At 40.2% G+C, this 12,883-nt stretch overlaps 1 protein-coding gene across 3 annotated transcripts in view; it reads right to left on the minus strand.

Moving 5' to 3' along the window:
* Nucleotides 1-10,331, minus strand: part of Seh1l (SEH1 like nucleoporin) — a 29,424-nt gene extending 19,093 nt beyond the window's left edge. For all 3 annotated transcript variants that reach the window (XM_076837267.1, XM_077105643.1, XM_077105644.1), the window contains exons 1-3: nucleotides 10,095-10,331; nucleotides 6,452-6,502; nucleotides 1,138-1,284 (exon numbers count right to left, since the gene is read on the minus strand). In XM_076837267.1, the coding sequence (XP_076693382.1) occupies nucleotides 1,138-1,284; nucleotides 6,452-6,502; nucleotides 10,095-10,205 (309 nt within the window). In that variant the 5' untranslated portion in view covers nucleotides 10,206-10,331. The remainder of the gene's footprint in view (nucleotides 1-1,137; nucleotides 1,285-6,451; nucleotides 6,503-10,094) is intronic.
* Between the last annotated feature and the right edge of the window lie 2,552 nt (nucleotides 10,332-12,883).

A 12,883-nucleotide genomic window follows, 5' to 3' on the forward strand; every position in this document is an offset into this window, starting at 1 on the left:
CAAAATTTTTAAATTTTGTGCATCAAAGAATACTATCAAGAGTGAAAAAGCTAGCCAGGTGCAGTGGTACATGCCTGGAATCCCAGCAGCTCCAGAGGCTGAGATAGGAGGATTGTGAGTTCAAAGCCAGCCTCAGCAACAATGACATGCTAAGCAACTCAGTGAGACCCTGTCTCTAATAAAATACAAAATAGGGCTGGGGATGTGGCTCAATGGTTGAGGCCCCTGATCTTAATCCCTGGTTTTAAAAAAAAAAAAAAGAGAGATTGAAAAAGCAACCCACAAATGAAGAAAAATATTTACATATCATATATCTGATAAGGGATTAATACCTAAAATATATAAAGAACTACAACTCAGTAACAACAAAATGCATTATTCAATTAAAAATGGGCAAAGGATTTGACAAATATTTCCCTCTGTAAGATATACAATTAGCCAACAAGTACATGAAAAGATTATCAACATCATTAATCATTAGGAAAATGAAAAAAAAAACATAATTAGATACCACTTCATATTCTCTAAGACGGCTCCAACACTTACTTTCTATTTTTTTGTTGTTGTTGTTCAACTCTCTAATAGACTGAGGAACTTATTAAGCAGCCCACAGATTATGTTCTTGTCCAAAATCAATTGTCCAATCAAGGCAGAGTTAGAATTTAATTGATGCACATAAAAGAGAGTATATTTTGTAGAGCGAAAAAAACCACAAAAGAGAGAGGACCTCGGGGTGTGGCTTAGTGGTAAAGCACACGCTTATCACAAGTAAGGACCTAGATTCAATCCCCAGCATCAAACACACAACAACACACACACACACACACACACACGTAACCACAAAATAGAAAAAAACAAATTTTCAAAGATTTTAGAGTGTGGGAAAAGTTATATACTAATTACCATATGAAGTGCAAAATCAAACATAAATCAAGTACTCTGGCTTCATCATCATAATTATAATTAATGCCAAAAGTGTTCCTAAGTATCATTTCAGGCCTAAGACAAAATTAAATAAACAAGTAGGAGAAAGACGGTGGAACTGGTAAATATAGAGGAAGGGGTGGGGTTTTATCAAGTATCCGAGATATTCTTAAAAGGTGGTCCCCACCCCAGGAACACCACCAGGAGTCTTACCCAGTGACTCTGTCCTCGCAGTTTGTCATTGGATTCTCCTACTATTTCTTCCCATACAGCAGCTGTTCGGTCAAAAGAACAGGAAGCCAAAACCTGTCCAAATTCAGGATGGGCCCATGTCACACGCCACACCGATCCACTATGTGTCTGGGGTATTAAAAAAAAAAAAAAAACACAGTTAATTCATATTTCATACAAAGTTTGACAAGGCTTTACTTGAGAAAACAATAGATATTTTTACTTTAGTAAGAGGAAAAAAGCTAGTTTATTTAATATTTTAATAAAAAGTTAAGTTCTATAATTTTTAACCTTTAGAAGATATTCTCTACTTGGAACAGTGGTCCCTAAAGTTGTTTTCCTAATATTTTACTAATAAAGACAAACCCAACTGGACAAAGTTCACTGTTTCCTGTGTCCATAGCAGCCATCTTGCTTCAGAGGTTGGTTTTATGAAGCTTAGAAACAGATTCTACCAGTCCACAATTTTTTACTTGCCAATTCTTTCTACAGGACACATCAGCCTAATAAATAAAATGGGATTAACCAAAATTATCTGCTACACAATCCATAGAAACAGAAAGTAGATCAGCAGTTACCAAGGGCTGGGAAAGGGCAGAATAGGAAGTGGCTACTACACACGGTTTCTTGAGATGATGAAGACGGACTGGAATTATCAAGTGGTGATAGGTGCAGAATTCTGACTATCTCTAAATTTACACTTGACACAGGCTTTTTTCCTTCTTCTTTGTGGTAATGAGGATAGAACCCAAAGCCTATTTCATGCTAGCCAAGTGCTCTGCCACTAAGCTATACCCTCAGCCTCCCCGAATTGTATACTTTTTAAATGGGTGAATATTATGGCATACAGATTATAACAATAAAGAAAACCACTATTCTGGTTTAAAAAGAATTATTTGAGGCTGACTGTGTAGCTTAGTGGTAAAGTGCTTGCCTAGCATTTGCGAAAGAAAGGACCTAGAAAAGGACCTGTGACTTAGAAAAGCCAGGTTCAATCCCCAGTACAATAATAATAATAATAGCAATGATAATAAACTTGATTCAAAAGCCTAACAGTATATAAAGACTGTAACAACAAAATGTTTAAATGATTCTAACTGATATCTGGTTAAATATGAGAAATCGAAATCCTTGGACCCTGAGAAAATACAGATGTTCATCAACCTACAATGGTTCAAACTGATACTTCAAACTGTGAGGTTTGATCTTTTCCCGAAGAAACAACACATAACATCAGCCTCTTAAGACAATACAGTTACCAGTCAGCCACACCATCCAGAAAGGAGATAACAGTTTACAGGGCACTCGCAGCCAAGCGAGGATGTCAGGTAGGCTGGGTCTATTCATGCACTTTCTACAGTCAGTAGCAGAAGAACAGCTACATGGTAACAGCAATTGTACACTCTGCACCCTTCTCATCCAGCTTGCTCTAATCCTTTATGCTTCACCTTCAATTCTCATTCAGAGTTATTGTGGAAAAAATGCACTAACACAGAGGATTTTATTAAATGTTAGGTTCCTAATAAACACATCTAACTAAAGAATAAAGTGTGTACAAAAATATTCACAATAAAAAAAATTCATCAGTTAAGCAAAACAGGTAATATTTATTATTTATACAGCCTTTAAAAACATAGGGAAGTATTTTTAAAATATATTGTTAGACTACAATCCCAGAGACTCAAGAGGTAAGGCAGGAAAATGACAAATTCAAGATCAGTCTGGACAACTTAGTAAGACCCTGTCTCAAAATAAAATAGGAAAAAGGTCTGAGGATGTACCTTGGTGGTAGAGCACTTGCCTAGCATGCTCAAGCCCTCAATCCCCAGCACCACATTAAAGTGTGTGTGTGTGTGTCTCCAATGAGATAGCACTTCATGCCCACTAAAAAAGCTAATAATAAAAGAGAAGATGGGTACTGCAGTACCTGCCTGTAATCCCAGATACTGGGGGCTGAGGCAGAAGGACTGACAATTTGAGGCCAGCCTAAGGCAATTTAATGAGACCCCATTCCCCCCAAAACAAGTAGTAATAATAATAATAATAACAACAACAACAACAATAATAATAATATCAACTGTAGGAAAAAATGTAGAAACTATAACCCTCATATACCATTTGTGGGAATATAAAATGACACAGTCACTTTGGAAGATTTGGCAGCTAAAGTTAAACATATACAGCCTAGTATCTGCTCAAGAGAAATAAACCCTAAACATCTACTCAGGAGAAATGACAACATATGTCCACACAAAGGCCTGCATGGCACATTCTTAACAACACTCTGGTAGTCTGGATCTCAAACATCCCCAAAAGCCCATGTGCTGGAAGCCTGTTCCCTCAGAGGTGCTACTAGAAAGCAGTGGAACTTTAAGAGGTGAGGCCTGGTGTGTGGCCCTTATGTCACTGAAGGTGTGCCCTGGAGGACAACTTCTTCTCTCTCAATTTGCTCCCTGGCCACAAGATGGGTGGCTGTGCTCCAGTACATTTCCGTGCCATGATCTACTGCCTCACCACAGGCCCAAAAACAATGGACCAACCAACCCCAAGAGCCAGTTACTTTTCTCTCTTTTTTGTTCTAAATAGTTATACCTGACAGGAGAATGCATTTTCACACATTGTACACAAATGGAGCATAACTTCTCATTCCTCTGGCTGTACACAATAGTCACACCAGTTATGCAATTTTTCTCTTATTATTACCTTAGGTGTTTTGTTATGTGTTGTGTTGAATAAACATAAATTATTCATGACAGACAAAAACTAAAAACAATTCAAATGTTCATCAGCTGATCATTAGACAAACAAAATGTAGCATATTTACACCATCGACTATTCAGCTTTAAAAGGAACCAATTACTGACACTACATAATGCAGATGAACTTCAACATGCTAAGGGAAAGCAGTTACTCACCAAGAACTAAATGTTTAAAGATTCCATGTACACGAAATTTCTAGGAAAGATGAAACTGTAGATCAGCAGTTGCTGGGAGTCTGGAATGGGACTAGGGACTAACTATAAATGGGCAAAGGGAAATTTCTAAGCTAATGAAGTATCCTAAAGCTGGACTGTGATGATGGCTACACATTCATTTAAATTTACTAAATCTCACTGAACTGTACATTTAAAATTGATGACCCTTTAAGTTATGAAAAACTCTTGAGTAAAAGTGTTTTCATTTTTTTTTAAAGAGAGAGAGAGAATTTTTTTTTTTTTTAAGTTTTCGGCAGACACAACATCTTTGTTTGTATGTGGTGCTGAGGATCGAACCCAGGCCGCACGCATGCCAGGCAAGCATGCTACCGCTTGAGCCACATCCCCAGACCCAAAGGTGTTTTCATTTTTATTATTATTATTTTTTTTAACAGTACTCGAGATTGCACTTGGGACCTCAAGCATGCTAGGCAAGTCCTCTACCACTGAACTAAACCTCCAGCCCTTTTTTAATTTTTGAGATAGGGTCTTGCTATGTTGCCCAGGCTCACCTCAAACTTGTAATCCTACTGGTTGGCCTCCCAAGCAGCTGAGATTACAGAGATATTCCACCATCTCCAGCTAAAGGTTCTTTAATTGAAAAATAAATTAAAAAAAAAAAAAAATCAAGAAATAAAACTAAGCCAGGTATGATAGCTCACACCTATAATCTCAGTGACTCAGAGGTTGAAGCAGAAGGATCTCAAGTTCAAGGCAAGCCTCAGAAATTTAGCAAGACCCTAGCTATTTAGCAAGACCCCAGCTATTTAGCAAGACCCCGTCTCAAAATAAAAAATAAAAAGAGCTGGGGACATACCTCAGTGGTAAAGCATCCCTGGGTTTAATTCTCAGTACCAAAATAAATAAATGAATGAATGAATGAATGAATGAATGAAAACTACATATAAAACATCACAACTATTAAAAATATGTCAGGGGCTGGGGTTGTAGGCTCAGAGGTAGACTTGTGGCCTAGCACATGTGAGGCACTGGGTTGGATCCTCAGTACCACATAAAACCAAATAAATATTGGGCTGGAGTTGTGGCTTAGTGGTAGAGCACTCACCTAGCACATGTGAGGACCTGGGTTCAATCCTCAGCACCAGATAAAAATAAGTTAATAAAATATATTGTGCCCAACTACAACTAAAAAATAAATATTTTTTAAAATAAATAAATAAAATAAAGGTGTTATACCCATATACAACTAAAATATTTTTAAGAAAATATATGTCAGGGAGAAAGGTAAAGAAATATGCTGAAATGCTAATACTACTCATGTAGAATGAAACAGAATTATAGATTTTCTTATTCCTAAATTCTCTTAAGGCTGGGGTTTTAACTCAGTGGTAGAGCCCTTGCCTAGCACATGTAAGGCACTGGGTTTGATCCTCACTACCACATAAAAATAAAATAAAGATATTGTGTCCATCTATAACTTAAAAAAAAATTTCTCCAAAACATATTTTTAGATTTCTACCGGAGCTACTCAGAGCCTACATTTTTAAAATGTCCACCTGTAAATGCTAACCAAAAATATCTTTTTCAGACAGAATTTCATTCCACAGGTTTCTACGTTGCAGCCCTAAATTTAAGTTATTTTTTTGAGTTGAATAACCTGAATTTTCTCTATAGAGTTGTGTCACTAGATAATGTTCTATTAATGAGAGATATCAAACATGCTTCGTTTGTATTTGACTTTTAATTCTAGAGGTTATGGGGATGCATTTGCTCGCCATAGGAACAAAAGCCAGCAATGTTCCTGTGATGAACAAAAAATCCTTACTCTCATTCCTGACTATGAAATTACAAAAAATAAATATGTATGCAAAACATATTTATATTACTTTAATAGTAAAAAATGAATAAAATATATTTCCAGGAAAAGAACTATGCATAAATTTTATAATTTTCCCAAAGTTGAACAGCAACTCATTGATACAACCAAATAGTAAATATTTCTTTTTCTTTTTTTTTTTTTTTTTTTTTTTGGTACTAGGGATTGGACCCAGGGGCACTTAACCACTGAGCCATATTCCCAGCAATTTTCTGTTTTGGGGTGAGGGTTGCCAGAGACTGAACTCAGGGGCACTTGACCCTGAGCCACATCCTCAGCCTTATTTTGTATTTTATTTAGAGACAGGGTCTCACTCACTTGGGGCCTCACTAAGTTGCTGAGGCTGGCCTTGACCTTGAGATCCTTTTGCTTCATAATCCTCCTGCTTCAGCATCCCAAGCTGCTGGGATTACAGGTGTACACTACCACGCTCAGCTATTTCATTTTTTTAATTGCTATATTTTCACAGTAATTAAATACTTACTTTCCAGCTAGCAGTACAATGCCAATCTCCACTTTCACTTTTATCCCAGACCTATGAAAAACAAAAGGCAGATATTTCATGCAAAGAATTTCCACAAATAAGCTATATGACTGAATCACTGTCTAGGCAAAGAGGGGAAAATAAACTTCACAAAAGAATAAAATCAGTAAAGAAATGTTCCTTCAATCAACTATTGATTGATTAAGAACCTTAAATGTATCAGGCACTGGGCCAAGCAAGACTGAGGGATCCAGGAACCCAAGCTCTAACAGGTAACAGAAACAATTACCGTTACAGTCAATTTTCTTTTTTTTTTCCTTTTTGTTGATGTTCCAAAGATTGAACCCAGAGCCTTATGCACTCTAGGCCAGCACTCTGCCACTATGCTACACCCTGGGCCCTCTGTTCTCATTACGAACAGTAGTTATATTCTGTAAAGTTGCCTTGACTTCTGCATCACTGTTCCTAAGGGAAATGCAGGGTCAGGCTTCTGCTTGCCTCTAGTTTAACATTTTCATCAACTAATCAAAACACATTGTTGATTCATCAAGTTGCTCTTGCTGGCAAAAACACTGCAATGTGGGCCTGAGGGAGGCTTTTCTTGGTAAGGTTTGTCACAGCCTGCCTGCGCTTAGGAACAGTAAGCAGCACTTCAACACTACACCATTTCAGGCTATAAGATCACTAATAAAGAACAAGACACACAAAAATCATGGCACTAAAGGAACATACTAAGAATTTGTTCACAGTGTGAGTCAAAACACAAACAAAGTGTTTGTCACCTTGTTCTACCTCAGCTGAAACAGTATGTCTAGGAATTTAAACATTTTACCATTCTCCAAGTCTGTAAATGACTGGAAAAGCACAAGTGGGTACAAATAAATTTTAGTTAATAAGAAAATTCACAAATAAAGACTCCATAAATAACATGGATCAACTGTTTATATAACAAAAGTTAAAGTAAAATATTGAATTTTATTATACCCTTAAGTTATAGATTAGTTTGAAAAAAAAGGTGCCAATTTAACCTGTGAAAAAAATATAATGGGTAACTGATGTGATTCTACAATCTTTGTAATGTTTTGAATAACCAATTAAAAAAATAGAATAAATAAATAAATACATTAAAAAAAAATGTAACGGGAGGCTGAAGTTGTAAACTCAGTGGTAGAGCACTTGCCTAGCATGTGTGAAGAAGCACAGGGTTCAATCCTCAGCACCACATAATACAAAATAAATAATACAAAATGTCCATCTACAACTAAAAAATATATATATAAAAAAGAAATTTAATGGTAATACTCAACACAGGCAATGATTCTATCAAATCAATACTCACCCTAGAAATGTAATGTGGGTTGGGAATGTAGCTTAGGGTTTACCTAGCATGTGCCAGGCACTAGATCTGAGCTCCAGCACTACAGGGGGAGAAAAAAACGAGGTGCAAAAAGGCAATTTTCCAGTAATTTTTAAAATATTTGCTAACTTCTTTTAAAATATTTGCTAACTTCTCTTCTGGAATTAAACTAAAGAAATAATTCAAAATATATAATATGCTAAGTTAATGAAGTTTTTATTGACATCTGACAGACAACCTACAAACTGAAGGATCAACTAAAAGATCCAGTACTAAGCAGATAATGAAAAAACTGTATGGTCTGTTCAGTTAACAGATATTACTTATGCCATTAGGAATGGTAATTGTTGAAACAGTGCAGCAATAATGGAACAAAATTTTTTTTACATTTATTTTTTAAAATATCAAAAGAACAGAGACTACCAATAAATATTAACAAGTGTTGAGATAGCAATGAAACTATAAGTAACACTTCTTTTTTTTTTTTTGGTGCCAAGAATTGAATCCAGAAATGCTAACCACTGGACCCTTTTTATATTTTGAGACAGGGTCTAACTAAGTTGCTTAGGGCCTAAATTACTGAAGCTGACTTTGAACTTGTGATCCTCCTGATTCAGAGTCCTGAGCAGCTGGGATCACAGGCATGTGCCACACTGCAGGTAGCTATAAGTAACATTTCTAAAAGTGAAGTATATCATTTTCACAAATAAATTATATGTGTGTATATTTATATGGCTCTTTAGTAGAAAAAAAAAGTACTCTGGAAAAAAATGGGTATTAGGCCAGAAAATAATGAAAAGAAAAAAAAAAACCTAAAAACTCATGAAATATAAACCCCTGTACTTTGTTGTTATTTTCAGTTAAGACTTTCTGTAAAAATAACACCCTTCCCACACAACCTTTTTATAAATCAATAAAACACGGCTGTCTGTTTTATTCTGAGGCTATCATACAGAGCATACACTCTCTCCCCTATATATTTAATCGATATGCCTACATTATTCATATCATCCAGTTTATGACAGCTATATACATGAGGATGTATACCCAAAACAGGAACTAGGAGATAGTTGCACATCAATATTCACAGCAGCCATATTCACAATAGACAAAAAGTGGATGGATGAAATGAATAAGGGAAATGTGATCAATACACACAACAAATTATTATTCATCTTTAAAAAGGAATGAAGTTCTGACATATGCTACAATATAGATGAACCTTGACAATACTATGTTATGAAATACATCAGACATAAAGACTATGATTCCATTTATCTGAGACACCCAGAATAGGCAAGTTCATGAAGCAGAAGGGTGGTTACCGGGGGTGAGAGCTGGGGAGGACAGGAGTTGCTGGGAGCCTAGCTCCTGTCAGGATGGTGGAGAGCTTCTGCAGCGACAGCGGCTGCACAACGGGAACGCTGTTTAATGTCACCAAACTGCACGCCTTGAAATGGTTATATTGTTAACCACATAGATACTTCTCCTAATGATATTAGACCGTTCCAGTACTGCAACACTGGCTCCTTGGGTAACATTGGGTGTTACAATTTGACCTTCAAGAGATCACTGGTATCAAACTTGAAGGCGAAAAAGGAGGAAAAGCTGTACTTAGATTTCCAGGCACTCTGGAGCTGTCCAGAATGCAAATAACCCACGCTCCACATTTCATCTCCAGGACAGTACCCTTGATCTCCAGGGTCCCAAGTCCCAGGGCCCTGCGGACTCTGAGAACGGTGTTCAGGGAACGTGGAGAAACACTACAACTCTGGGCCCCAGGAGGAACCGTGGCTGGGACTGCAAGTGGTTTTTCACGTTTCTTTCTTGGGAAACAAAGCGAGCACTGATCCGAAACTCGCTGAGGACCAGGTCCCCTGGTGAGGGCCACGGCAGTGGAGACTCTCCACGGGCGGACCTCGCTACTGCAGCGAGGCCAGCGCCAGCCCAGGCCCGACCTCCCCGCTCCGAGGCCGCCCCTTGACGCCGGAAGCGCGGCCCACGCCTGCGCCTCGGCGCGCTGCGGCGGGAGCGCGCACGTGGCGAGACACCGGCCTGCGCAGGCGCGCCGGAAGCCCAAGGACAGAGCGCAGGCCTACGGCGCGGCCGGAACCCCACAATACCGGGCGCGGAGGGCCTTCGCCACGTCCGGACCCCCACGCAACCCGCCCGCCGCCCCGGGAGCGCCGGGCCTCGAGCTGGGCGGCGTGCCCTAGAGTTGGGACAAGTCCCCTTTCTCCACGCCGGTCTCCCTCCCTCTCCCGCCGGACTAGGCGCCGCGCGCACCTTGACGCTCTGGTCGCTGGAGCAGGTGGCCATCCGCCGTCCGTGGAAGTCGAAAGAGACATCGTGGATGAGATCCTTGTGGTCCGCCGCGATGCTGCGCGCCACAAACATGGCTTCCGATGACGCGCCTCCTCCGCCAGCCCCTCCCGCCTCCGAAGAGGGCGACGGCGGCGGCGGCGGCGCGTGGCCCGCAGGCTCGGGGACCTTAGCCGCCGAGGCGCCTCCTTCGGCCCTCTCGCCCCGCCCCCCACCCGCTCGATCGCCTCGAGCTCAGCTGGCTCACCTCGCCCCACGCTGGGCCGCCCCTCGCCACGCCCCCGTCGCGCTGGGCACGCCCCCGCTTGCCACGCCCCCGTGACGGACGCGAGACAGAGCCTGCGGTGAGAGCAGTGCGAAAGCTTGGATATTAATGCGAATTTAGAAAATGAAAAGGTGAAAAATATCATCCACAGCCTTCAATTTATTTAGGTCAGCTATGGAAGTTTCTCCCCCAAACACGTAGAGACTCGGAGCTGCTGGATTTGGACAGGAAGGATGGATAGAGGAGGGATGGAGTTGAAGGGAGAGGTGAGAAGCTGGGGAGATCCACCAGGAGGGCAGGGCTCCACACAGTGGGAAGAGTGTGCAAAGACCTCATGGGTGTGATGGGGCAGACATGCCAGTGGTGGGAACACGAGGTAAGGAAATAATTCTATAAATTCTATACTTTCATTTTTCAAGAAGCAATTTACCTGTACCCCTCCTTGGCTTAAGTGAACAGGATATGTTGGCTTACTGATCTGTTATCTGCAGGGAAATTAAGAATCAAAATAATGTCGGTAAGAGACCCTATTCATAGACCAAATCACAAAACTCCCAGAGATAAGGATAATTCCTCCTAGTCATAAAATGTGTAAGAATTTATGGCTCAGAATCCAGTTAGAACCTGTCAGCATGGGCCAAAGTGACCTAGAGTTGTCATGGCAGCAGGCCATGAAATGTGATGTCATCCTGATGTCAGTCAGAAGACAAGAGGTGGGACCTGGGTGAGACTATCTGGAAACTTCTCTGGGATTCCCCAATAAAACTGGAGTGCAGGAGAGGCACCTATTCCTCTCCTCTCTGAGAGGACCCACTCTGTCCCTTCACCATGTCCCCTTCTCCCCTTTCCCATCCTTTCTGATAAACTCATTCATTGCCTGAGCAACATGTCTGAAATCTGATTGCAAGAACAGGGATGTGAAGGGGCCTTTGCACTGCCTCAGTTTCCTGGAAGTCCTCAACCCTGGAACAAGTGAACAGGGGATGAGGAAATAGAACAAATGGAAGGTTCTCCTTATAGAAACATAAGACATCTACGGGGATGGCAGGACCCCCAAATGAAACCTGCAGTCCCTCAATGGGGATGTTAAGAACACTGGCAGAGAGACCTGTGAAGGGTAGTGCTCAGATCAAGGATTCAGTCAGATCAAAAAGCAGAGGAACATTCTTCAGGGCGTTTAATGACTTTTTTGGGGGCGGGGGGCGGATGTTTTTGGTCAGAAAAAGGGGCTAATGGTCAAGTTAGGGAGAATGGGAAAGAGCAGAAGCCTGGGTCAAGGGATAGAAAATATAGACAAAAATTCAAAAGTGAGCCTGCAGAAGGGGCTTGCTCTTCCTATTGTGCCCAGGAATGGCAAGAATGTGGTACAGGGTAAAATAAGCAAGTTAGAAAGATTTCAAAACAGGTTGTCCCAGCTGTTCCCTGAAGGATTGCACAGAAACAGACACAGAGGGGTGGGGAAACAACCTGGCTTTTCTGGGGGTTTTTTGTTTGTTTTGTTTTGTTTTGTTTTGTTTTGTTTTGTTTTTGAGTGAGAGATCACACTGCCAGACAGGAAACCAAAGAGAGAGTTATAAAAAGTCCTCTCCTGAGAACTGCCTCCAGGAGACCTGCTTTCCCTTTCAAGGGCACACCCCCGGTAACCTAAAGACCTCCCACTAAGCCCTACCCTTTGAAGGTCCCACTCCAAGCTGAGGACCAAGGCTCCAATAACCTTTGAGGACAAATCACATTCAAACCATAGCAGGTGTTTTTTGTTTTGTTTTGTTTTTTTTAATTTTTCCTTTAATTTTTATTGTTGGTTGTTCAAAACATTACATAGTTCTTGACAAGTCTTTGATTCAAGTGGGTTATGAACTCCCATTTTTACCCCGTATACAGATTGCAGCATCACATCGGTTACACATCCATTGTTTTACATATTGCTATACTAGTGTCTGTTGTATTCTGCTGCCTTTCCTATCCTCTACTATCCCCCATCCCCTCCCCTCCCATCTCTCTCTACCCCATCTACTGTAATTCATTTCTCCCCCTTGTTTTTTTTTTTTTCCCCTTTCCCCTTACTTACTCTTGTATGTTATTTTATATAACCATGAGGGTCTCCTTCCATTTCCATGCAATTTCCCTTCTCTTTCCTTTTCCCTCCCACCTCTCACCCCTGTTTAATGTTAATCTTCTCATGCTCTTCCTCCCAACTCTGTTCTTACTCTCCTTATATCAAAGAAAACATTTGGCATTTGTTTTTTAGGGATTGGCTATCTTCTCTTAGCATAATCTGTTCTAATGCCATCCATTTCCCTGCAAATTCTATGATTTTGTCATTTTTTAATGCAGAGTAATACTCCATTGTGTATAAATGCCACATTTTTTTTTATCCATTCATCTATTGAAGGGCCATAGCAGGTGTTTTAAATTTTATTTTTAAAAATTCAAACAAAATTTCTGCATACAAGACACAGAAATTCTCTTTATATTACATAAAAGTACA

This window comes from Callospermophilus lateralis, chromosome 17, assembly GCF_048772815.1.
Source record: "Callospermophilus lateralis isolate mCalLat2 chromosome 17, mCalLat2.hap1, whole genome shotgun sequence".
Classification (NCBI taxonomy): domain Eukaryota; kingdom Metazoa; phylum Chordata; class Mammalia; order Rodentia; family Sciuridae; genus Callospermophilus; species Callospermophilus lateralis.